This window comes from Caretta caretta, chromosome 1, assembly GCF_965140235.1.
Source record: "Caretta caretta isolate rCarCar2 chromosome 1, rCarCar1.hap1, whole genome shotgun sequence".
NCBI lineage: Eukaryota > Metazoa > Chordata > Testudines > Cheloniidae > Caretta > Caretta caretta.
Window position 1 is genome coordinate 254,314,870 of NC_134206.1, and position 23,831 is coordinate 254,338,700.

The 23,831-nt window shown below is 41.6% G+C and overlaps 2 protein-coding genes across 7 annotated transcripts in view; one reads left to right on the forward strand and one right to left on the reverse strand.

The window, feature by feature from the left end:
• The window catches only part of WASHC4 (WASH complex subunit 4), a 66,063-nt gene that overhangs the window by 18,758 nt on the left and 23,474 nt on the right, over nucleotides 1–23,831 (forward strand). For all 6 annotated transcript variants that reach the window (XR_007354065.2, XM_048831930.2, XM_048831940.2 and 3 more), the window contains 12 exons: nucleotides 234–337; nucleotides 9,328–9,448; nucleotides 12,268–12,391; nucleotides 12,505–12,632; nucleotides 13,499–13,659; nucleotides 14,871–14,997; nucleotides 16,756–16,881; nucleotides 17,407–17,514; nucleotides 21,331–21,477; nucleotides 21,649–21,728; nucleotides 22,786–22,891; nucleotides 23,478–23,594. Coding sequence is in view for 5 of the 6 variants with exons in the window: in XM_048831930.2 (XP_048687887.1) it covers nucleotides 234–337; nucleotides 9,328–9,448; nucleotides 12,268–12,391; nucleotides 12,505–12,632; nucleotides 13,499–13,659; nucleotides 14,871–14,997; nucleotides 16,756–16,881; nucleotides 17,407–17,514; nucleotides 21,331–21,477; nucleotides 21,649–21,728; nucleotides 22,786–22,891; nucleotides 23,478–23,594 (1,449 nt within the window). In the remaining variant the exon portion in view is untranslated. The remainder of the gene's footprint in view (nucleotides 1–233; nucleotides 338–9,327; nucleotides 9,449–12,267; nucleotides 12,392–12,504; nucleotides 12,633–13,498; nucleotides 13,660–14,870; nucleotides 14,998–16,755; nucleotides 16,882–17,406; nucleotides 17,515–21,330; nucleotides 21,478–21,648; nucleotides 21,729–22,785; nucleotides 22,892–23,477; nucleotides 23,595–23,831) is intronic.
• The window catches only part of APPL2 (adaptor protein, phosphotyrosine interacting with PH domain and leucine zipper 2), a 93,604-nt gene continuing 81,582 nt past the window's right edge, over nucleotides 11,810–23,831 (reverse strand). Inside the window, exon 21 of the mRNA XM_048832001.2 lies at nucleotides 11,810–11,878. Coding sequence (XP_048687958.2) covers nucleotides 11,825–11,878 — 54 coding nt within the window. The 3' untranslated portion in view covers nucleotides 11,810–11,824. The remainder of the gene's footprint in view (nucleotides 11,879–23,831) is intronic.

Consider the following 23,831-nt stretch of genomic DNA (forward strand, 5'->3'; position numbering starts at 1 on the left):
GCAAATGCTAACTTTCTTAGATTAAAAGTGGATGGGACTTGTGCTTGTGCGTCACAACCACTGTTTGAGAATCCTACCTTCATTGTCAAGACAGGTCAGCTAGCTTATGAGTGGCACCTCCATGCTAACTGTAACATTCCTTCTCTGTAGTGAAAGAACACTAAAATGGGGTAAAAAAAATCTTTGTTTACATGGCATGAAACCATTGGTAACTACTGGAACTTCTTTAACAGACTATGTATGAGCATCTAGGGGAGCTGCTGACAGTCTTACTCACGCTGGATGAAATAGTTGACAATCATGCCACTCTGAAAGACCACTGGACCATGTACAAAAGGTATGCAGTTGGAGCCTTAGACATATTCCCAGTGTAAATATTAAAAACAGGTGGGTAAATTTTGGTCTAAAGAAAATGAGTTGAAAGCCCTGGTATTTGCTAAACTTCTAGGGCTTAAGCCTGTGTCAATGTGAGTTGCCACTGACTTCAGTGGGAGCAGAGTTGGCTCTTCATTGTGTCATCTTACTGGTGCAAGTAAAAACTTACAGTGCCAGATCAAAACCCCTACAAACTTAGCCTGTTACTTGACTGCTGTTACAACCTTGAGTAGAAGGATAATGGCTGCTGATGTTTGAGAGAGAATGTATTTGTTAAGAAATCTTATCTTAAAGGGAAGTGTGAACTGTGGCTAAAACTGTACAGTATCCTGTCACTCTTACTTGAGTCGCCCTATGGACTTGAATAGAAATTTTTGCTTGAGCAGGATCAAGTTCTATGCAAAATTACTGTAGTGCAAAATCAGTTGAGATTTCATAGAAGCCTTCCAATAGGGGTGTATTGTTCTTCTGCAATTTGCCTATGCTGACACAGTGACCTTTAAATTTATTACCTTGTGAAGGGCAGAGACAAATTCTGTTCGGGATGTGTTTAGTGCGGGGGGCCTACATGACCCTGTTTTGAGACTTATCATTTCCTATGACTCCAGACAGCAGCAAGGCAACATAGTGACCAAGGAATCCGAGGAATTTAGACATTAAATATGTTTTCTAATGCTCTCTGCTAGATAACACTGTGTGACATAGCAGGCATTAAGGCCTTTCTTCATTCTTTACCAAAATACTGGTGAAGCCATAATCAAAGAAAGCCTCATTATATGTGCAAGCAAGTTTCTCAGACCCTTGTTTTCCATTCATAACTGCATTACTAGACTCGCTGCTGGAGGCTGAAGCAGATACTCTGTGTAAAAATGAGTTCACTGTGACTCTGATCACAAATCAGAAAGAGGAATTCACTGTTAAGCAAATGAGGCCGCGACTTAGGAAGGCCCTGTGTGCTGATACTAGGGCAGCACAGAGACAGTGACTTACTATGATTCTTTATCCTTGAGTGCCAACAGGGTACTCAGGGTGGCATAAAAGAAGATATGGGCCCTTCCTTAAGGAGTTTACAAGCCATTGCAGATTCGCATCTCAGAAAAGGCTAGCAGAAGCTCCTATCAGCTCGAGCAGAGAGGATGCTCTGTTGGTGAGGCTGTTGATAAGGATCTTCTGCGTTCAAGTCCCTCAGATGGGTGCTTACACAGCCGGATGGTGCAAATGGCCAAATTGGTATCTGCACAGCCACTTCCACACGGCCAGCGTGTCCGGATCTGCTCCACAAATGCTGTACCAGGAGGCAGCTGTTTTGATCTACGGAATGGCACCCTCTGTACATGCTGTACATGTGAGGTCACCAGTGTACCCACTGTACACCCTCTGCACTGCTGTACCCGCTGCACCCTTTGCACACGCTGTACATGTGAGATCACCAAAGGCTCTTATGCAAAGTAAGCTGCCACGGGATAAGCGGGAAGGTGCTCTCATGGATTGGTAACTGGTTAAAAGATAAGAAACAAAGGGTAGATATAAATGGTCAGTTTTCAGAATGGAGAGAGGTAAATATTGATGTCCCCCAGGGGTCTGTTCTGGTACCAGTCCTATTCAACATATTCATAAATGATCTGGAAAAAGGGGTAAACAGTGAGGTGGCAAAATTTGCAGATGATACAAAATTACTAAAGATAGTTAAGACCCAGGCAGACTGCGAAGAGCTACAAAAGGATCTCTCAAAACTGGGTGACTGGGCAACAAAATGGCAGATGAAATTTAATGTTGATAAATGCAAAGTAATGCACATTGGAAAGCATAACCCCAACTATATATGTAAAATGATGGGGTCTAAATTAGGTGTTACCACTCAAGAAAGAGATCTTGGAGTCATTGTGGATAGTTCTCTGGAAACATCCACTCAATGTGCAGTGGCAGTCAAAAAAAAAGAACAGAATGCTGGGAATAATTAAGAAAGGGATAGATAATAGGACAGAAAATATCATGTTGCCTCTATAAAAATCCATGGTATGGCCACATCTTGAATACTGTGTGCAGATGTGATTGCCCCATCTCAAAAAAGATATACACCTCTACCCCGATATAACATGAATTCAGATATAACACGGTAAAGCAGCGCTCCGGGGGATCAAAGCAAGTTCGATATAACGCGGTTTCACCTATAATGCAGTAAGATTTTTTGGGTCCCTAGGACAGTGTTATATCTAGGTAGAGGTGTATTGGAATTGGAAAACGTTCAGAAAAGGGCAGCAAAAATGATTAGGGGTATGGAATGGCTTCCCTATGAGGAGAGATTAATAAGACTGGGACTTTTCTGCTTGGAAAAGAGACGGCCAAGACCATAACAGGGTTCAAAAAAGGACTAGATATATTCATGGAGGATAGGTCCATCAATGGCTATTAGCCAGGATGGGCAGGAATGGTGTCCCTAGCCTCTGTTTGCCAGAAGCTGGGAATGGGTGATGGGATGGATCACTTGATGATTACCTGTTCTGTTCATTCCCTCTGGGGCATCTGGCACTGGCCACTGTCGGCAGACAGGATACTGAGCTAGATGGACCTTTGGTCTGACCCAGTAGGGCCGTTCTTATGTGCAGACAGTGCCATTTTGTAGATCATAAGAATGGCCACACAAAAGGGCAGCTTCCTGGTGCAGCATTTGTGGAGGAGGTCTGGACACGTTTATGGGTAAACAGCATCGTCTCGCAGGCTGAATCTGACCTGTTGGACCCAGAACCCCATCTGCTGATGGCACGACCCCATTTGGGGTCACAGCCCACAGTTTGCAATCTGTGTGCTAGTGACTCTAGACTCTTAGGGTATGTCTACACTACGGAATAAGGTCGAATTTATAGAAGTCGGTTTTTTAGAAATCGGTTTTATATATTCGAGTGTGTGTGTCCCCACAGAAAATGCTCTAAGTGCATTAAGTGCATTAACTCGGCGGAGCGCTTCCACAGTACCGAGGCAAGCGTCGACTTCCGGAGCGTTGCACTGTGGGTAGCTATCCCACAGTTCCCGCAGTCTCCGCTGCCCATTGGAATTCTGGGTTGAGATTCCAATGCCTGATGGGGCTAAAACATTGTCGCGGGTGGTTCTGGGTACATATCGTCAAGCCCCCGTTCCCTCTCTCCCTCCCTCCGTGAAAGCAAGGGCAGACAATCGTTTCGCGCCTTTTTTCCTGAGTTACCTGTGCAGACGCCATACCACGGCAAGCATGGAGCCCGCTCAGGTAACCGTCACCCTATGACTCCTGGGTGCTGGCAGACGCGGTACGGCATTGCTACCGTCATCGTCATGTCCGAGGTGCTCCTGGCCACGTCGGCTGGGAGCGCCTGGACAGACCCTGGGTGCAGGGACTAAATTTGGAGTGACTTGACCAGGTCATTCTCTTTAGTCCTGCAGTCAGTCCTATTGAACCGACTTATGGTGAGCGGGCAGGCGATACAGACTGCTAGCAGTCGTGCTGTACCATCTTCTGCCAGGCAGGCAAGAGATGAGGATGGCTAGCAGTCGTGCTGTACCATCATCTGCCGAGCAGCCATGAGATGTGGATGGCATGCAGTCCTTCTGCACCGTCTGCTGCCAGCCAAAGATGTAAAAGATAGATGGAGTGGATCAAAACAAGAAATAGATCAGATTTGTTCTGTATTCATTTGCTTCCCCCCCTCCCCCGTCTAGGGGACTCATTCTTCTAGGTCACACTGCAGTCACTCACAGAGAAGGTGCAGCGAGATAAATCTAGCCGTGTATCAATCAGAGGCCAGGCTAACCTTCCTGTTCCAATAAGAACGATAACTTAGGTGCACCATTTCCTATTGGAACCCTCCGTGAAGTCCTGCCTGAAATACTCCTTGATGTAAAGACACCCCCTTTGTTGATTTTAGCTCCCTGAAGCCAACCCTGTAAGCCGTGTCCTCAGTCGCCCCTCCCTGCATCAGAGCAACGACAAACAATCGGGCATCTGAGAGTGCTGTCCAGAGCAGTCATAATGGAGCACTCTGATGGGGCTAAAACATTGTCGCGGGTGGTTCTGGGTACGTATCGTCAGGCCCCTGTTCCCTCCCTCCCTCCGTGAAAGCAAGGGCAGACAATCTTTTCGCGCCTTTTTTCCTGAGTTACCTGTGCAGACGCCATACCACGGCAAGCATGGAGCCCGCTCAGGTAACCGTCACCCTATGTCTCCTGGGTGCTGGCAGACGCGGTACGGCATTGCGACACAGTAGCAGCAACCCATTGCCTTCTGGCAGCAGACGGTGCAATACGACTGGTAGTCGTCCTCGTCGTGTCCGAGGTGCTCCTGGCCACGTCGGCTGGGAGCGCCTGGGCAGACATGGGCGCAGGGACTAAATTTGGAGTGACTTGACCAGGTTATTCTCTTTAGTCCTGCAGTCAGTCCTATTGAACCGTCTTATGGTGAGCGGGCAGGCGATATGGACTGCTAGTAGTTGTATTGTACCATCTTCTGCCAGGCAGGCAAGAGATGAGGATGGCTAGCAGTCGTACTGTACCATCTTCTGCCGAGCAGCCATGAGATGTGGATGGCATGCAGTCCTTCTGCACCGTCTGCTGCCAGCCAAAGATGTAAAAGATAGATGGAGTGGGTCAAAACAAGAAATAGACCAGATTTGTTTTGTACTCATTTGCCTCCTCCCCTGTCTAGGGGACTCATTCCTCTAGGTCACACTGCAGTCACTCACAGAGAAGGTGCAGAGAGATAAATCTAGCCATGTATCAATCAGAGGCCAGGCTAACCTCCTTGTTCCAATAAGAACGATAACTTAGGTGCACCATTTCTTATTGGAACCTTCCGTGAAGTCCTGCCTGAAATACTCCTTGATGTAAAGACACCCCCTTTGTTGATTTTAGCTCCCTGAAGCCAACCCTGTAAGCCGTGTCCTCAGTCGCCCCTCCCTCCGTCAGAGCAACGGCAGACAATCATTCCGCGCCTTTTTTCTGTGCGGACGCCATACCAAGGCAAGCATGGAGGCCGCTCAGCTCACTTTGGCAATTAGGAGCACATTAAACACCACACGCATTATCCAGCAGTATATGCAGCACCGGAACCTGGCAAAGTGATACCGGGCGAGGAGGCGACGTCAGCGCGGTCACGTGAGTGATCAGGACATGGACACAGATTTCTTTGAAAGCATGGGCCCTGACAATGCATGCATCATGGTGCTAATGGGGCAGGTTCATGCTGTGGAACGCCGATTCTGGGCTCGGGAAACAAGCACAGACTGGTGGGACCACATAGTGTTGCAGGTCTGGGACGATTCCCAGTGGTTGCGAAACTTTCGCATGCGTAAGGGCACTTTCATGGAACTTTGTGACTTGCTTTCCCCTGCCCTGAGGCGCATGAATACCAAGATGAGAGCAGCCCTCACAGTTGAGAAGCGAGTGGCGATAGCCCTGTGGAAGCTTGCAACGCCAGACAGCTACCGGTCAGTTGGGAATCAATTTGGAGTGGGCAAATCTACTGTGGGGGCTGCTGTGATGCAAGTAGCCCACGCAATCAAAGATCTGCTGATATCAAGGGTAATGGCCCTGGGAAATGTGCAGGTCATAGTGGATGGCTTTGCTGCAATGGGATTCCCTAACTGTGGTGGGGCCATAGACGGAACCCATATCCCTATCTTGGCACCGGAGCACCAAGCCGGCGAGTACATAAACCGCAAGGGGTACTTTTCGATAGTGCTGCAAGCTCTGGTGGTTCACAAGGGACGTTTCACCAACATCAACGTGGGATGGCCGGGAAAGGTGCATGATGCTCGCATCTTCAGGAACTCTGGTCTGTTTCAAAAGCTGCAGGAAGGGACTTTATTCCCAGACCAGAAAATAACTGTTGGGGATGTTGAAATGCCTATATGTATCCTTGGGGACCCAGCCTACCCCTTAATGCCATGGCTCATGAAGCCGTACACAGGCAGCCTGGACAGTAGTCAGGAGCTGTTCAACTACAGGCTGAGCAAAGGCAGAATGGTGGTAGAATGTGCATTTGGACGTTTAAAGGCGCGCTGGCGCAGTTTACTGACTCGCTTCGAACTCAGCGAAACCAATATTCCCGCTGTTATTACTGCTTGCTGTGTGCTCCACAATATCTGTGAGAGTAAGGGGGAGACGTTTATGGCGGGGTGGGAGGTTGAGGCAAATCGCCTGGCTGCTGGTTACGCGCAGCCAGACACCAGGGCGGTTAGAAGAGCACAGGAGGGCGCGGTGTGCATCAGAGAAGCTTTGAAAACCAGTTTCATGACTGGCCAGGCTACGGTGTGAAAGTTCTGTTTGTTTCTCCTTGATGAAACCCCCCGCCCCTTGGTTCACTCTACTTCCCTGTAAGCTAACCACCCGCCCCTCCTCCCTTCAATCACCGCTTGCAGAGGCAATAAAGTCATTGTTGCTTCACATTCATGCATTCTTTATTCATTCCTCACGCAAATAGGGGGATGACTACCAGGGTAGCCCAGGAGGGGTGGTGGAGGAGGGAAGGAAAATGCCGCACAGCACTTTAAAAGTTTACAACTTTAAAATTTATTGAATGACAGCCTTCTTTTTTTTTGGGCAATCCTCTGTGGTGGAGTGGCTGGTTGGCCGGAGGCCCCCCCACCACGTTCTTGGGCGTCTGGGTGTGGAGGCTATGGAACTTGGGGAGGAGGGCGGTTGGTTACAGAGGGGCTGCAGTGGCAGTCTGTGCTCCAGCTGCCTTTGCTGCAGCTCAACCATACACTGGAGCACACTGGTTTGGTCCTGCAGCAGCCTCAGCATTGAATCCTGCCTCCTCTCATCACGCTGCCGCCACATTTGAGCTTCAGCCCTGTCTTCAGCCCGCCACTTACTCTCTTCAGCCCGCCACTTACTCTCTTCAGTCCGCCACCTCTCCTCCCGGTCATTTTGTGCTTTCCTGCACTCTGACATTATTTGCCTCCACGCATTCGTCTGTGCTCTGTCAGTGTGGGAGGACAGCATGAGCTCGGGGAACATTTCATCGCGAGTGCATTTTTTTTTCTTTCTAAGCTTCACTAGCCTCTGGGAAGGAGAAGATCCTGTGATCATTGAAACACATGCAGCTGGTGGAGAAAAAAAAAGGGACAGCGGTATTTAAAAAGACACATTTTATAAAACAGTGGCTACACTTTTTCCTTGCTGTTAACATTACATACATAGCACGTGCTTTCGTTACAAGGTCGCATTTTGCCTCCCCCCACCACGTGACTACCCCCTCAACCTTCCCCCCTCCCTGTGGCTAACAGCGGGGAACATTTCTGTTTAGCCACAGGCAAACAGCCCAGCAGGAATGGTCTCCTCTGAGTGTCTCCTGAAGAAAAGCACTCTATTTCAACCAGTGACCATGAATTATATCTCACTCTCCTGAGGATAACACAGAGAGATAAAAAATGGATGTTGTTTGAATGCCAGCAAACATACAGTGCAATGCTTTGTTCTACAATGATTCCCGAGTACATGTTACTGGCCTGGAGTGGTAAAGTGTCCTACCATGAAGGACGCAATTAGGTTGCCCTCCCCAGAAACCTTTTGCAAAGGCTTTAGGAGTACATCTAGGAGAACCGCGAATGCCAGGGCAAAGTAATCCTTTCACATGCTTGCTTTTAAACCATGTATAGTATTTTAAAAGGTACACTCACCAGAGGTCCCTTCTCTGCCTGCTGGGTCCAGGAGGCAGCCTTGGGTGGGTTCGGGGGGTACTGGCTCCAGGTCCAGGGTGAGAAACAGTTCCTGGCTGTCGGGAAAACCGGTTTCTCCGCTTGCTTGCTGTGAGCTATCTACAACCTCCTCCTCATCATCATCTTCTTCGTCCCCAAAACCTGCTTCCGTATTGCCTCCATCTCCATTGAAGGAGTCAAACAACATGGCTGGGGTAGTGGTGGCTGAACCCCCTAAAATGGCATGCAGCTCATCATAGAAGTGGCATGTTTGAGGCTCTGACCCGGAGCGGCCTTTCGCCTCTCTGGTTTTCTGGTAGGCTTGCCTCAGCTCCTTCAGTTTCACGCGGCACTGCTTCGGGTCCCTGTTATGGCCTCTGTCCTTCATGCCCTGGGAGATTTTGACAAAGGTTTTGGCATTTCGAAAACTGGAACGGAGTTCTGATAGCACGGATTCCTCTCCCCAAACAGCGATCAGATCCCGTACCTCCCGTTCGGTCCATGCTGGAGCTCTTTTGCGATTCTGGGACTCCATCATGGTCACCTGTGCTGATGAGCTCTGCATGGTCACCTGCAGTTTGCCACGCTGGCCAAACAGGAAATGAGATTCAAAAGTTCGCGGTTCTTTTCCTGTCTACCTGGCCAGTGCATCTGAGTTGAGAGTGCTGTCCAGAGCGGTCACAATGGAGCACTCTGGGATAGCTCCCGGAGGCCAATACCATCGAATTGTGTCCACAGTACCCCAAATTCGAGCCGGCAACGTCGATTTAAGCGCTAATCCACTTGTCAGGGGTGGAGTAAGGAAATCGATTTTAAGAGCCCTTTAAGTCGAAATAAAGGGCTTCATTGTGTGGACGGGTGCAGGTTTACATCGATTTAACGCTGCTAAATTCGACCTAAAGTCCTAGTGTAGACCAGGGCTTAGGGTACAACGACACTGCAGCTGGAAGTGTGCTTCCCAATGCGGGTAGGCAAACATGCTAGCTTTAATGGAGCTAACAATAGCAGTAGCATGGGTGGCAGCTTGGGCTAGTTGCCCAAGTATATACTCAGGGAGTTCAGGCAGGTTCGAACTCAGGTGGCTAGCCAAGCTACCTTGGGCTACACTGCAATTTGTAGCACACTAGCTTGAGAAGAGCTAGCTCATGTCTGTCTACCTATGCTGGGAAGCACTCTCCCAGCTGCAGTGTAGACATACCCTTAGAATGGAGGACTCCTTGAAACAAATATAAGATGCGATACAAACTGTGTTATTTTAATTGGATTATGTATGTTCTTTCTCAAGGCTACTAAAATCTGTCCATCACAACCCTTCAAAGTTTGGGATTCAGGAGGATAAACTGAAGCCATTTGAGAAGTTGTTGTTAAAACTGGAAGGCCAGTTACTCGATGGAATGATATTCCAGGTAAATAAATTTAGATCATCTAACACACATTCCACAGTACTGTGGGAAGCTGTATCCTAGGGACTTAATTTCTAAAATGTTGTATGATAGGATATTGATCTTCTGTAAGTGCTTTGATTTTCTTTGGATATGATTTAACTTTAGATATTTTCCTTGCAGCTACAATATTTCTGATTTTGAAAGTATTTGCTAAAACCTGAATTTTAACTGCAGCTTCTCATCATACCCCTTAATCATCATCATGCTTGTGCATATGACAAAATAACTTGTGGCTAAAAGGTAATGCCCAGAAATGTGCAAGTTCATAGCTAGTATTTCTTGCCAGAGAAAAAAACCTGAAAATACAGTTTGAATGCATATTGTTTATAAGCCTGCTGGTAGCAGTCTTGTTGAAAAGTGACTGCATTTGTGATACTGACGTTTTAGGCAGATTATGGTATTGACAGAGCCTAGGGAAAATTGTGTGTTGATCAAGCTAGTTGGTGCACTGAATAGTAAATTATAAAGTCACAAATCAATAATGAGCCCAGACCTGCACTTTTGTTGTAGTCACTGGGAGTTTTTTCTGAGTAAGAAATGCCGTACTGTAATCAGGTTTGTAACAAGAATTTCATTGATGTGGACACAGTGGAAAAATGAAAACAGACACAGGCTTGGAATTAAATGGCAGGCCACAACTTTTATTAGGCTTTAACACAAGTGACGGGTGCTACCTGCCCATCACCCACACTCTCCTATACCAGGCATTTAATTGGTTCCAGTGGGGGGGTTACAGGGCTTCTTACCATATAACCTATAATGCTGGGTATTACTCTTCAGTCTACTCCCCAGGATTCTGCTCTCTGAGTCCAAGCACCCTCCCCGTTTCAGGTGCAGCAGGATGGGGACCATGAAGACCACAAGGTCTCCACTTATCACATGAGCATAAGGCCCATCACCAAAATCCCAGGTCTGTTACCTCTGGGAACCATTCATTGCATTCTCTCAACTGTCCTGGAAACCAGCTGCAAGTTTCAACAAGTAAACAGCACCACCCAGTACCTCAGTTAGGTACCCTGCATGTTCATACTTAACCAACTGTGGCTTAGAGGTGCTGTGAGCCAGGCACAAAACTCCCTGGTCCTCCACCAATTGCCCCATGGGAGAAAAGTTCCTTCCTTACCCCCTAAACAGGCAATTGGCTAGATCTGCAGCATCTATCAGGCTGAGTTCCTGTTCCTCATATGGGTGGGTAGGGTGGGCTGCTGGAACGGAGCTGAAACAGGTTCCACGTGGCCCCTACACTGGGCTAAATCCTGGGAGCTGGGGAATGCTGACCAATCAGAATACCTCTTGCCCAGCTGGTCAATGGGTGCCTGAGGCTACCAGGGGAGGAGCTACCTATTGTCCCTTGGCGAGTGTCTCCTTTCCTTGCTGCTGGGACTGTTCCCACTGATGCAGGTGGATGGCATGTAGCGATGGCAAATTATGTAAGAAATAAATTGGATTCTACGGGCACGAATAGTCTTTCAAGCCAAAAATTCTGTGTTGTTCTTTTACAAACTTAACAGTCTTGGATATCTTGACCTAAAACTGTGTGGAGATCTTTGTTTTAAGTAAAGTCTTTCTTAAACTTTAAATATGGAAATTAAAGGGGTTCAGATGGTGGGAATCAGTGTAGCTGCATTGTCTCAGTGGAACTATGCTGAAATACACCAGCTGAGGATTTGGCCCTTAATACTTAAATTTGAAATTGTAAACTTTTTTTTGATATGTTAAACAAGCATTAAAACAAGATAGACATTTCACATTATGACAGGTTTCAGAGTAACAGCCGTGTTAGTCTGTATTCGCAAAAAGAAAAGGAGTACTTGTAGCACCTTAGAGACTAACCAATTTATTTGAGCATGAGCCAGTGAGCTGTAGCTCACGAAAGCTCATGCTCAAATAAATTGGTTAGTCTCTAAGGTGCTACAAGTACTCCTTTTCATTTCACATTATGTTACACTTAGGTCTTTTCTAATTGTTATATCCTAATTAATGTCAGTCCCCTGCTCCTACAAATAACCTCCTAAATGCCAATTGTAAGTACACTTTATTGTCAAACAGTTCAGTTTATTCAGCGAGAAATGCTTCTTACTTTATGGAATCGGATTGCCAGCTACATAAGAAGAATTTTCCATTTTAATTCTCTCCGATGTCACATTTACACAAAGACTTTATTGTATGTTTAATTTGGATGGCTCAATAGGAATTTGTCCAGTATGCAAGCAAGACAGTTTTTTTTCCTCCTTGACCGGAACAAAGAACGTGAAGGATATATTAAAACAAAATGATAAATTATTAAATATTTTCCAATATATCCACCAACATACTTTTCCTCTTTCCTTACTAAGGTTACCATATCATGTGTGTCCTGTTGTTGAACATCTCAGCTTCATGATTCACATCCTAAAAACAAATGAGGCAATACCCTTGATCAGCCAAGAGCTTTTTAGTAATGTATTTTATTCTGGAAATGCATATAATCTCCCACAACTGAGTTGTCTGAGTGCCTTACATAAGCAAAACGAATCAATTACAAAACATAAAGCCCACATTCTTGCTAAAAAAAAAAAAATTAAAAAAAAAATCTCTTCCCCCCCCCCCCCATTACTAAAATTCATTCAGTGTCATAAACCAGACAAAACACATCTGAACATTGACTTCACCTGTGTTGTAAATTGAAACTGTGACTTTCCAGATTCATGCTATGAGACAACCTATTTGTAATAACAATATTCACTGAATGCCGAAACTTCATGGAACTAGCATTGTAAATGAGTATTGTTTTCTTTCAGGCATGTATAGAACAACAGTTTGACACTCTCAATGGAGGAGTGGCTGTCTCGAAGAATAGCACTTTTGCTGAAGAGTTTGCACATAGTATTCGCACAATTTTTGCAAATGTTGAAGCTAAACTTGGTAATTCAAGATGCGCTTTTTTTCATGCGGACTTCATTGTTTGTAAAAGTTTTTATATTGTTTGTCTAGAAACAGGTTTCAAAAATATTTTCTTCTGTATGTATTTATACAAGGTGAACCCTCAGAAATTGACCAGAGAGATAAGTACGTAGGAATTTGTGGTCTCTTTGTACTGCATTTTCAGATTTTTCGGACAGTAGACAAGAAATTTTACAAATCGTTACTGGACATTGGCAAAAAGGTGAAGATTTTGCTGTTTCCTTTAATAATTTTAAAAATATCTTAAAAGCAAAATGAAATTAATTATATTTTAGTTTTTATTAAAATGCAGTATGGTTAGGTTTTTCAGAAGTAAAACATAATTATTCTGAGTACAAAAGGAGGTTGTGTCTACCTCATCTCCATTTCTTTGCTATCAGTATTAGATGTGTCAGCTTTAATATTATTCTAACTTTTTAAAAGCTTATTTTTGGATAAGTTGACTTATTTACTCTCTTGATGGTTTTAGATTGGGTTACAAGCTTGGCTAAGTTACAGAAGTGAAATGTTTTGATTTTATTAAAGATAGTTAATGTTCTTGAGGAGAAAAAATATTTTTTTATTGTGGTTTCTATTTGTGTATTTTTTCTAGTATATTAGGGGATTGAGGAAAGACTTTGTACCTTAACGCTTTGGCCGTAAGATTTCCTGGCATTCGTGCAAAGTGGAAAATCTTGACTACAGTAGAATATATTGTAGCTCATTCAAAATACATGAACATATGAGCAGTGTGTGGCTTAACACACCAGAGAAACATTTATAATAATAATTCTGCATATTGATGTAAATATATGCTTTTCAGGGCAGGAACTTTTTTTTTTAAATGCATAGCACTTGTGCTGCATACAAAGAATAGTTGATTAATACTGTTAAAGTTTTGCACTCTTTCTGACGTATAACGAATAGTTCAAGTAAAAAAGTTCTGAGCTTGTGAGGAGTGGTATAATGTTGATTTCTTTTTTTTTTTTAGATTTTTGTGACTGGAATTAATTTCATGTCAATCCTAATTATTAGGAATTGCTACCCATTTGTTTGATTTTAATTTTTTCTCCTCTTTTGGTGCTCTAGGTGCCCGCCATCACATTAACTGCTAATATTATTTGGTTTGCTGATAACTTTCTGATCCAGAAAATGCCAGCTGCTGCCAAACTTCTGGATAGGAGAAGCCATCATGCGATTAAAACTCAAAGGGAGAGTTTTCTACAACAGAAGGCTCAGTTACTTACCAAGTAGGTTTTATAAAGGACTGCACCTTTTGAGATACTACTTATTATCATTAACAAACTTAGAAGAACAAGATGAACATGATATATTGGGGAAAAGTCAACATGGCTTTTGCAAAAGGAAATCATGCCTCAGTCTGTTAAAATTCTTTGAGGATTTCAACTTTCAGAAAGCCTTTTACAAGGCCCCACACCAAACACTCTTAAGCAAAGTAAGCAGTCATGGGATAGATGGGAAGGTCCTCTCATGGATCCGTAACTGGTTAAAAGATAGGAAACAAAGTATAGGAATAAACATCAATTTTCCCAATGGAGAGAGATAAAATAGCAGGGTCCCCCAAGGATCTGTACTGGGACCAATGCTATACAACAGAAAAGAGCTGGAAAAGGGGGTAAACAAAGGGGTGTCAAAGTTTTCAGACAATACAAAATGACTCGATAGTTAAGTCCAAAGCTGTCTGTGAAGAGATACAAAGGGATCTCACAAAACTGGGTGACTGGGCAACAAAATGGTAGATGAAATTCAGTGTTGATAAATGCAAAATGTAATGCACTTTGGAAAAATTAATCCCAACGATACATACAAAATGATGGGCTCCAAATTCGTTGTTACCTTGCAAGAAAGATCTTGGAATCACTATGGATACTTCTCTGAAAATATCTGTTCAGTGGTAAGCACCAGTCAAAAAAAAGTTAACAGAATTTTAGGAGCTATTAGGAAAGGAATTAGAAAATATAATGCCACTGTATAAATCCATGGTGCATTCACACCTTTAATACTGTGTGCAGTTCTGGTCACTCCATCTCAAAAAAGATATATTAATATTGGGAATGGTACAGAGAAGGGCAACAAAAATGATTAGGACTGAAACTGCTTCCAGATGAGGAGGAGTGATTAAAAAGACTGGGACTGTTCAGTTTAGAAAAGAGATAATTAAATGGGAATATGATAGAGGTCTATAAAATTATGAATGGCATGGAGAAAGTGAATAGGGAAAGTAATATTTTTTTTTTATTGGACCCACTGCTGTTGGTGAGAGAGTCAAGCTTTTGAGCTTACACAGAGCTCTTCATCAGGACTGGGAAACGTATGCAGAGTGTCCACTCAGTTGTGATGCACTGCGTACGTTTCCCAGACCTGAAGAAGAGCTCTGTCTAAGCTCAGAAGCTTGTGTCTCTCACTTACAGAAGTGAGTAACCTGTTTTTCTTTCTCCAGAGAGATGCAGTCATATTATGTCTTTGTGAGCTCATGGATGACAAAAATGGAATCTATCTTGTCTAAGGAACAGCGGATGGATAAGTTTGCAGAAGACCTTTCTAACAGATGTAATGTCTTTATACAGGTGGGTTATTTTTCACTATGCTGCTAGTTGAATTATATGTAGTGTATTTGTGCTGCTTTTTGCATGAGGAACTGGGTGATTAGAAGGAAGCTAGTGAGTATTGAAAACGAATCATAGAAGTTATGTGGTCGTCTTAGCGTTCCCTTGCAAATGCAGGGTTTTTCCCTGCAATATGTTCTCAAATGTGTTGTCCAGTCTAGTTCTTAATAGAACTAGAATGGTATAGAATAGAATGATAGAAATGGGGCTTTCTGGGAAGTGAAAAAAGTAGTATGTCTGAGTGAATCTTCATGGGCTGAAGCTGGAATCTTTCCAATGAAGCTTCAGTGATTTCCCAAGGTAGTTCCCATTTCCCATGTAGTCTTTCTCGAGTATACTGTCAATGCTGAGATGCTTACATTGGGGCAGGGATGAGGGTCAAATTTAGTTGTATTTATCATATTCTTATTTCTGGCAACAAGTTCCAGGCTATTGCCTAATTGTGTTGCACTCAATGACAGTGCTTTGGGATTCTCTCTTTAGCATCTGATGCAATTAATTTTCTTTTCTGGTAAGAGTGCATAGTTTTGCTGTATGTATACATGATTTCTGCATTTATTTTTTTCACATTTTGTATGCCGCTTCCTGACGAAACATTGATCAAAAATAAATTCAGGTTTAATAGAGAATGTACGATAGACACAACACTAGTGTCTTCTCCATTAATTTGTCACAGCTCTGTCCTCACTTCTGCCTTTGTTGATGGATACTGATAGTTCCAGGTTTCAGTATCAATTTTTTCCTTCTGAGCTCACAGTATACATGAAAAGTTTTTTTTTTTATACTTAAACTCTCCTTAAAATGAGAATAAATAAAGAATTAAGGATCTGAAGATATCCCAATGGGAGAATCTATTCTTCTCATTTGGAGTAGTTACTTTTAATATGCTGTGCTATTTTTCTCTATACCAAATTGAAAGTTTCACCTTTAACTTGCTGTATTTCTCCAAGTTTTTGCTGTATTCCATTTGAAAGTTGTGTTTTGAATACTTGGATGCTCTTCTGGACTTTCTGGATGTAGCCTAAATTGATTGAAAGAGTTTGCACATTTTAACGCCTATGTTAGTGATATTCTTTGGGTTTTTTTCAGTTTTCCATTCCTTTGTTTTTTATTTTGAAATATGGATTTTTAAAGAATTTGTAGAGGTTTACAATGACTTCATGTATCTTACTGATTTCACTTATCTCTTGGGGACTATGCAACTGTTTTTGCTCATCCTAGTCCAATTTCTCCACCTTGATGCCTCTTGGTTGGGTTTAGGGTGAGCAGATAGCAAGTGTGAAAAATTGGTACGCTTTTTTTTTGGGGTGGGGGTGGCAGGGCGGTATAGTTGCATATATAAGACAAAGCCTCTAATATTGGGACATTTGGTGACCCTAGTTTGGTTACAGTGAACTCGAACTGCGATTAGTCTGTCTGAATGCTTGGTTCACTGGCTTGTGATCTAATTGTACTGATTGTTCCTAAAGCTATAGTTAGCTGACTTAATGACTTGCTGATTCCTTTGCAGCTTCATAATTGCAAACTAACTGACAGATCTTCACTTCCAGTTTTATGTGACTATACAAGCTTGGACTGTCCATAAGAGAGCTGCTTATGCTCTGGAGGGGCTAGTGAAAAGGCAGGAATTTATGTTCTGCATGGTAATAAAAAAATTGAGAATATTTACTTGTCTGACATTACTGTGGAGATTATTTTTTTCCCCCAATTTGTTTCTAGGGTTTTCTTTATGCTTACAGCCTTAGCACCATCATTAAAACCACAATGAATCTCTACATGTCAATGCAAAAACCTATGACCAAAACCTCAGTGAAAGCATTATGCAGACTTGTGGAACTTCTCAAGGTAGGTTATAGGATTGCATTATGATTTCATCTAAGCATTATCATAGAGCTGCTGTGAGACACCACATGCAAAGAACTGAGTGACAGAATACTTCAAAGTGACTTCTACTTAAAGGTTGGATGGGATGGAGGAGAGAAAGGGAAGGTATATTTATGTAATTTCTAAACACCTTCCACAGTTTGCTTTTTATCTCAATCCTATTTTTTTGCAGGGAAAGATGTTCACTGTTTTGAAGAGTATCTTTCTAAAGTTGAGCTGAAATAGAGAACACATAGAGCTAAGATTTTAAAAGAGAAATGGTTACCTCAAGTTAGGGTCTGAAAACCATATATGGATGTCTTAATAAGTGGTCTGATTTTTTGCAAAAGTGTTGGGTGTTCATCATCTCTAGTTAATCTAAAATACAAGGGTGGTGAAGGGAAATCCTATCTTGCCAGGTGGACAGTGTGGTTAGTATAGAAAGAAATTACTTAAATTGCCACTTTATAATTAGTATGAACCACTGTGTTTTGGAACTGACTGCAGGCAATAGAACATACGTTTTATAGAAGAAGTATGGTTGTGGCCGATTCTGTGACGCACATAACTCAGCATCTCCAGCATCAGGCTCTTAACTCTATTTCTATAGCCAAGGTATGTAATCCAAGTTTCAATAGTTTCATTTAACCTCTCATTCAAAATCAAAATTTTTTGTCTGATTTGAAACTGTCTGTGGTCTCGCTCCACCCTGTCCATTACAATTTCTGTTGCTGCTGTTTTTATTATAGCACTTAAGAACCCTAACCAAGAATCAGGGCCCCATTGTTCTAGTCACTGTACTGACATGCAACAAAGATGATATTCCTGTTATGTCGCTCCTCTTTCTTCCCCCAGTGGCACACACTCTCGCTCCATTCTTGAATCCACTTGCTCCTCATGTCTTGGCCTTGTTCTGATCTTTTCCTGTGACTAGGGCTGTCAAGCAATTAAAAAAATTAAATGTGATTAAGCGCACAATAAAGTGCACTGTTAAACAATAATAGAATACCATTTATTTAAAGATTTTTGGATGTTTTTGACGTTTTCAAATGTATTGATTTCAATTACAACACACAATACAAAGTGTACAGTGCTCACTTTTTATTTATTTTTGATTACAAGTATTTGCACTGTAAAAACCCCCCAAAAGAAATAGTACTTTTCAATTCACCTAATACAAGTACTGTAGTGCAATCTCTTTACCATGAAAGTTGAACTTACAAATGTAGAATTACGTACAAAAATCTGCATTCAAAAACAAAACAATGTAAGATTTTAGAGCCTGCAAGTCCATTCAGTCCTACTTTTTGTTCAGCCAGTCCAGTTTGTTTACATTTGCAGGAGGTAATGCTGCCCGCTCCTTGTTTATAATGTCACCTGAAAGTGAGAACAGGCATTCTCATGGCACTGTTCTAGCTGGCATTGCAAGATATTCACATGCCTGGTGCGCTAAAGATTCATATGTCCCTTCATGCTTCAACCACCATTCCATAGGACATGCTTCCATACTGATGACGGATTCTGCTCGATAACAATCCAAAGTAGTGCGGACCGACTCATGTTCATTTTCATTATCTGAGTCAGATGCCGCCACCAGCAGAAGGTTGATTTTCTTTTTTGGTGGTTCAGGTTCTGTAGTTTCCACTTTGGAGTGTTGCTCTTTTAAGATTTCTGAAAGCATGCTCCATACCTCGTCACTCTCAGATTTTGGAAGGCACTTCAGATTCTTAAACCTTGGGTCCAGTGCTGTAGCTATTTTTAAAAATTTCACATTGATATCTTCTTTGTGTTTTGTCAGATCTGCAGTGAAAGTGTTCTTAAAATGAACAGCATGTGCTGGGTAATCATCCGACAGTGCTATAACATGAAATATATGGCAGAATGTGGGTAAAACAGAGCAGGAGAGATACAATTCTCCCCCCAAAGAATTCAGTCACAAATTTAATTAACTCATTATTTTTTTAACGAGCGTCATCAGCATGGAAGCATGTTGTCTGGAATGGTGGCTAAAGCATGAAGGAGCATACAAATGTTTAGCATATCTGGCACATAAATACCTTGCAATACCAGCTGCATAAGTGCCATGCAAATAGCTATTCTCACTTTCTGGTGATATTGTAAATAAGAAGAGAGCAGCATTATCTCCTATAAATGTAAACAAACTTGTTTGTCTTAGCGATTGGCTGAACAAGAAGTAGGACTGAGTGGACTTGTAGGCTCTGAAGCTTTACATTGTTTTGTTTTTGAGTGCAGTTATGTAACAAAAAAAAATCTACATTTGTAAGTTGCGCTTTCATGACAGAGATTGTACTACACTACTTGTATGAGGTGAATTGAAAAATACTATTTCTTTTGTTTGCCGTTTGTATAGTGCAAATATTTGTAATAAAATAATGTACACTTTGATTTCAATTATAACACAGAATACAGTATATATGAAAATGTAGAAAAACATCCAAAATATTTAATATATTTCAATTGGTACAGTATTCTATTGTTTAACAGTACGATTAAAACTGATTAATCACAATTAATTTTTTTAATCGTGATTAATTTTTTTGAGTTAATCGCATGAGTTAACTGCAATTAATCGACAGCCCTACCTGTGACTCCACAGATGGGTGCTGTTCTTTCATTTGGCCTGCTTGTTCTTTGTTACTTTATTGCTTTACTGTTATTTTATTAAAGTGATTTGCGATGGTGTGTATAAGCATGCAGGCTGTTACAATTTTAGGGCCTCACATATACAGTACTTTCAATGATTACTATATAATGTTCAAATTCTTTAAAAGGAAAGGGTAGGGTAAATTTAATGCTTATGGAAGTGCCAGTTGTCTGATATAAAATGTACACGGGTGCTGTGCAAGCTTTCCCAGAAGTGGGACCAATGCACCTCACTTGGAACACTTGCTGTCCTTGGATTTCTGAATTACGTTATGTGGGCAAAGGGGAAAATGGGTTTTCAGCTTAGCTCTCCTGATGTGAAATGCTAGTATATATGTTCTCTTGCAGCTGAACTCCAAAGGAAGATACATGCATGATGTAAATGGTGCTATTGGATTTTCCATTTCTTCCATTTCTCTTGTGCGCATAATTCTGCTCAGTGTTTAACACATTACATATTTAAACAGTAGATATGCATATTTTTCAGATTCTTACTTAATATATGTAACATAAATTTAGCTATAATCTAGCACATCTCCTCCATCACATTTTTAGTATAAACAAAATGTTTGTTGTAGTTTAATAGACAGATCTAACACATTTCAAGGGTATCACTGTTGAACAGAGAACCAGGAAACCTGTCTGAAACAATAAAGCTGCTATGAAAACTACACATGCTTTAAAAAATGGGCAATACCCATATGGTTCAGATAATTGTTCTATAGTTTTTTTACAGCTTTAAATAAATTCCAAGCTTTAAAAATAGCAATATGATCCAAGCGCACTAAAAGATTTGTATAGATACCAGGAATAAGAGATTTACACCCCCCAACCCACTGTATGAATAGACTGATGTTTAACTAATCCCCTTCTTAAAAAGTAAACAAAAGGCTAATATCAGTAAACAGCATAAAGTCACTTACTGCAGGCCTTCTGTGGTACCTGCTAATCTGTTAATGTGTTTTTCCAAATTAATGCAGCATTAGGGTGTACATAGTCTATTCTGCAGCACAGCAGTTGTTTTGCTGCATGTACCTGGAACATGTGACAGCACTGAAGGGGAAGAGTTTAAAGCTGAGCGTATATTCTTATAATCAGAGAAGGAATTCTCTCCTATTGCACCAAATCTTGAAGAGAGTCATACCTCTTTTGAATCAAGTCCATACTCCTAAATATGAGTCTAGCTAGTCACTGATCACATTCCCACTGAAGTCCGTTGCAAAAAATTCCACATGCTGCAGTGGGAGCAGAACTGGGAGCTCACTTTGGTAGTTGGTCCTTGCTATGTTTTTCCGCTTGCACAATGTGATAGACAAGTGCTGGTTGCCTTGGGGACCTTCTTCATGTGTGCACTTATAGATTTGTGGTTATTCAGCCCATAAAGTTGGGCACTGCTGGATTTCTTCCTACTGAAAGAAAGCACTCCTACAGGAACAGTAGAGATGGTGTATACAACAGAAGTGATGTGTACATGCAAAGCTATGTGCATGCTTCCACAATGCTTGTTTACTGTGTACCTGTCTTATGCCAGTGCTGAGTTATGTATCTTTACCAGCATTTACAATAGAGAATCCAATTAAATTTGGTAGGCGAAGTATTCTGGATTCACTTAGCTTGGTTCAAAAAGCCTAATTTATAGAATATTATTGGAAACGGTGTGACAAGTGCCCAAATTTTCAAATAAAAGAATAGGCTGCTGCTTTTGGTCTCTGATAACTTTTCCATGAATATAAAATTTGAGCTGCTATTTTTGTTTCTCCCATCAAGAAAAGAGTAATTTCTGACAAAAAATACAGTGAGCAGCGCCTGGATGTGCTCTCTGCTCTGGTATTGGCTGAGAATACCCTCAACGGGCCAAGTACAAAACAGAGGCGCCTTATTGTTTCCCTTGCACTTAGTGTGGGCACACAGCTGGTAAGTGCAACTATTACTCAAACCCTCACTACTGTGTGTTGCCTTGTTAGCTGTAATGAACAGCTTTATCACTCAACTGTTGTGATGACTTTTAAAGTACAGTAATTGCTATTTTCCAGTTAAGTAATAAATGATTTTGCCCATTTTCCTCTGCTGTTTTTTTCTTAACAGAAAACATTTAAAGATGAAGAGCTGCTTCCCCTCCAAGTAGTTATGAAGAAACTGGACTTAATCAGTGAACTTAAGGAGCGGTAATCAGCACAAAAGGATGGGATGGGGGGAGGGGAGAAAGCAGTGTCAGCTCGTGTGTTGAGATTTCATGATGCAGTTTATGAAATCTTGCAGGATGTTCTGTGTTCTATACTTAGCTACGTGTAGTTGACTGTTTTCATGTACATTGAAGACCAGGATTGGCCAGAATGTGGGCCACAAAATTCTATAATGAAGTCTTTATAATCTTTAATAAGGAGGAGCAGCTTGCAGAAATGCAGGTCTTGTTGAGTGGTGCACCATGGTTTTTGTTTGATTTGACATGGACCATCACTTTTGGGGCCTGTAGCCTCCTTGGTTTTTATACCTCCATATTAATGATTAGGCTTCCTGCAGTATGTTGCATTTTACATAAAAACCTCCCTCCTAAGCTGGTGTAAATTGTAACTGGCTGTGAAATGTTTAGTAATGATTTTGTGCAAACACTATTATACACACATTTTATTCCTAGAACCTTGATGGTCTGTGGACCTACACGTATGCTTTGGGCATGTCATGTAAACTCTAGTAACGTAAATGAATTTGTACCATGACAGCATACCTTCTTAATGCTTTATAAACTGTCAACATTTTCAAGTTCAGTATCTACTGCTAGCATCAGTGAGGAAGAGTCTACATGTGGCTCAGTATTTTGTCACTGGTGTACAAAATACTGAGCCGGAGACCAGAATAATTCCTTTTCTATAATGTTGCTGTAGGAAGCATAAAGATATCATTACAGAGGTTAGGTATGGTATACCTTGAAACAGCATTTCAGTAGCTTGATATGGTGCTTACAGATATAAGTGAAAATGGGTATCCATTTATCAAAGAGCTTATGTTTTCTTTTGAAGGCTAGTGGAAAAATAATAAATACCATGTACAGGTGTATCTTGAGCATTAGTGCTGTGAAATAACTTGTGGCATAGATGATTGTAAAAAACAAAAAAGGGGGCAGTACTGCAGAAATATGGTCTTGCTGACATGCAGTTCACTGTCCTTTACATGGTCTTTTGCGCTGCTTCGGGTTTTGTTTAATAACTAAATCTTGCATTTTAGAGTCCGAACACAGTGTGATTGTTGCTTCTTGTATTGGCATCGAGCAGTCTTCCCAATTTATTTAGATGATGTGTATGACAATGCAGTTGATGCATCTAGATTGCAGGTAAATACAAAACTACTGGTCCAGGATGTTAAACTTGATGAATCACTTGTCTGATGCACTGTGACAAATTTATGTTTAATCACTATTTTAAGAAATGGGCTTGCAAAAGGCTAGAACTGAATACTTGTTAGTTAATCTAATGGGGGGGAGGGGACACGCAGGGACGGTAGCAACAGATAGCCAATTCAAATGGGCTTACTTAACATTCTTTCCTTCATTGTTTTAGGATAACTGAAACCAAAATGGAATATCAGTCTTCCAACCGCTTAGATGATTTTTAAAAAGTTTAAAGCTACAGTATATTAGGTTTTACAAAAACAGTGAGGAGTCCGGTGGCACCTTAAAGACTGGACTCCTCATTGTTTTTGTGGATACAGACTGACACGGCTACCCCTCTGATACTTAGGTTTTACAATATTGTAGTGACTGTTCATCTGAAATAAAATCAACTAGAAAGTGATCCTTGTTCTTTGGATTTGAGATTTTAAATTGTGCGAATTTTAGCCTTTACATGCTAAATATTTTGAGATGTTTGTTGACATATTTGTCTTGTGGTTTGCGTATTAGTTTCTTTCTGGTTTTTTAGTACATGTTTAGTGCATTACGGGACTGTGTACCTGCTATGATGCATTCAAGACACTTGGAGTCCTATGAGATACTTCTGGAGTGCTATGACAAAGAAATCATGGAAGTTTTAAATGAGGTAATTGTACAAGTTCGGGATTTACTGTGAGTGGGGTCTAATGGTGACAGTTTATTTGGATTGTGTATTAAAGTCAGCTTTTATTGATTGAAATTTAGGATTTTATATAAAACCTCTATAGAAGTCTTTGAGACTGCTGTGAAATATGGTGATAAGAGTAAAAAATGAACATTTTCTCAGTCTCATTTTCTTACCTGGCCTTCTTACCATAGTATCTGAGTACCTCACCATCTTTAA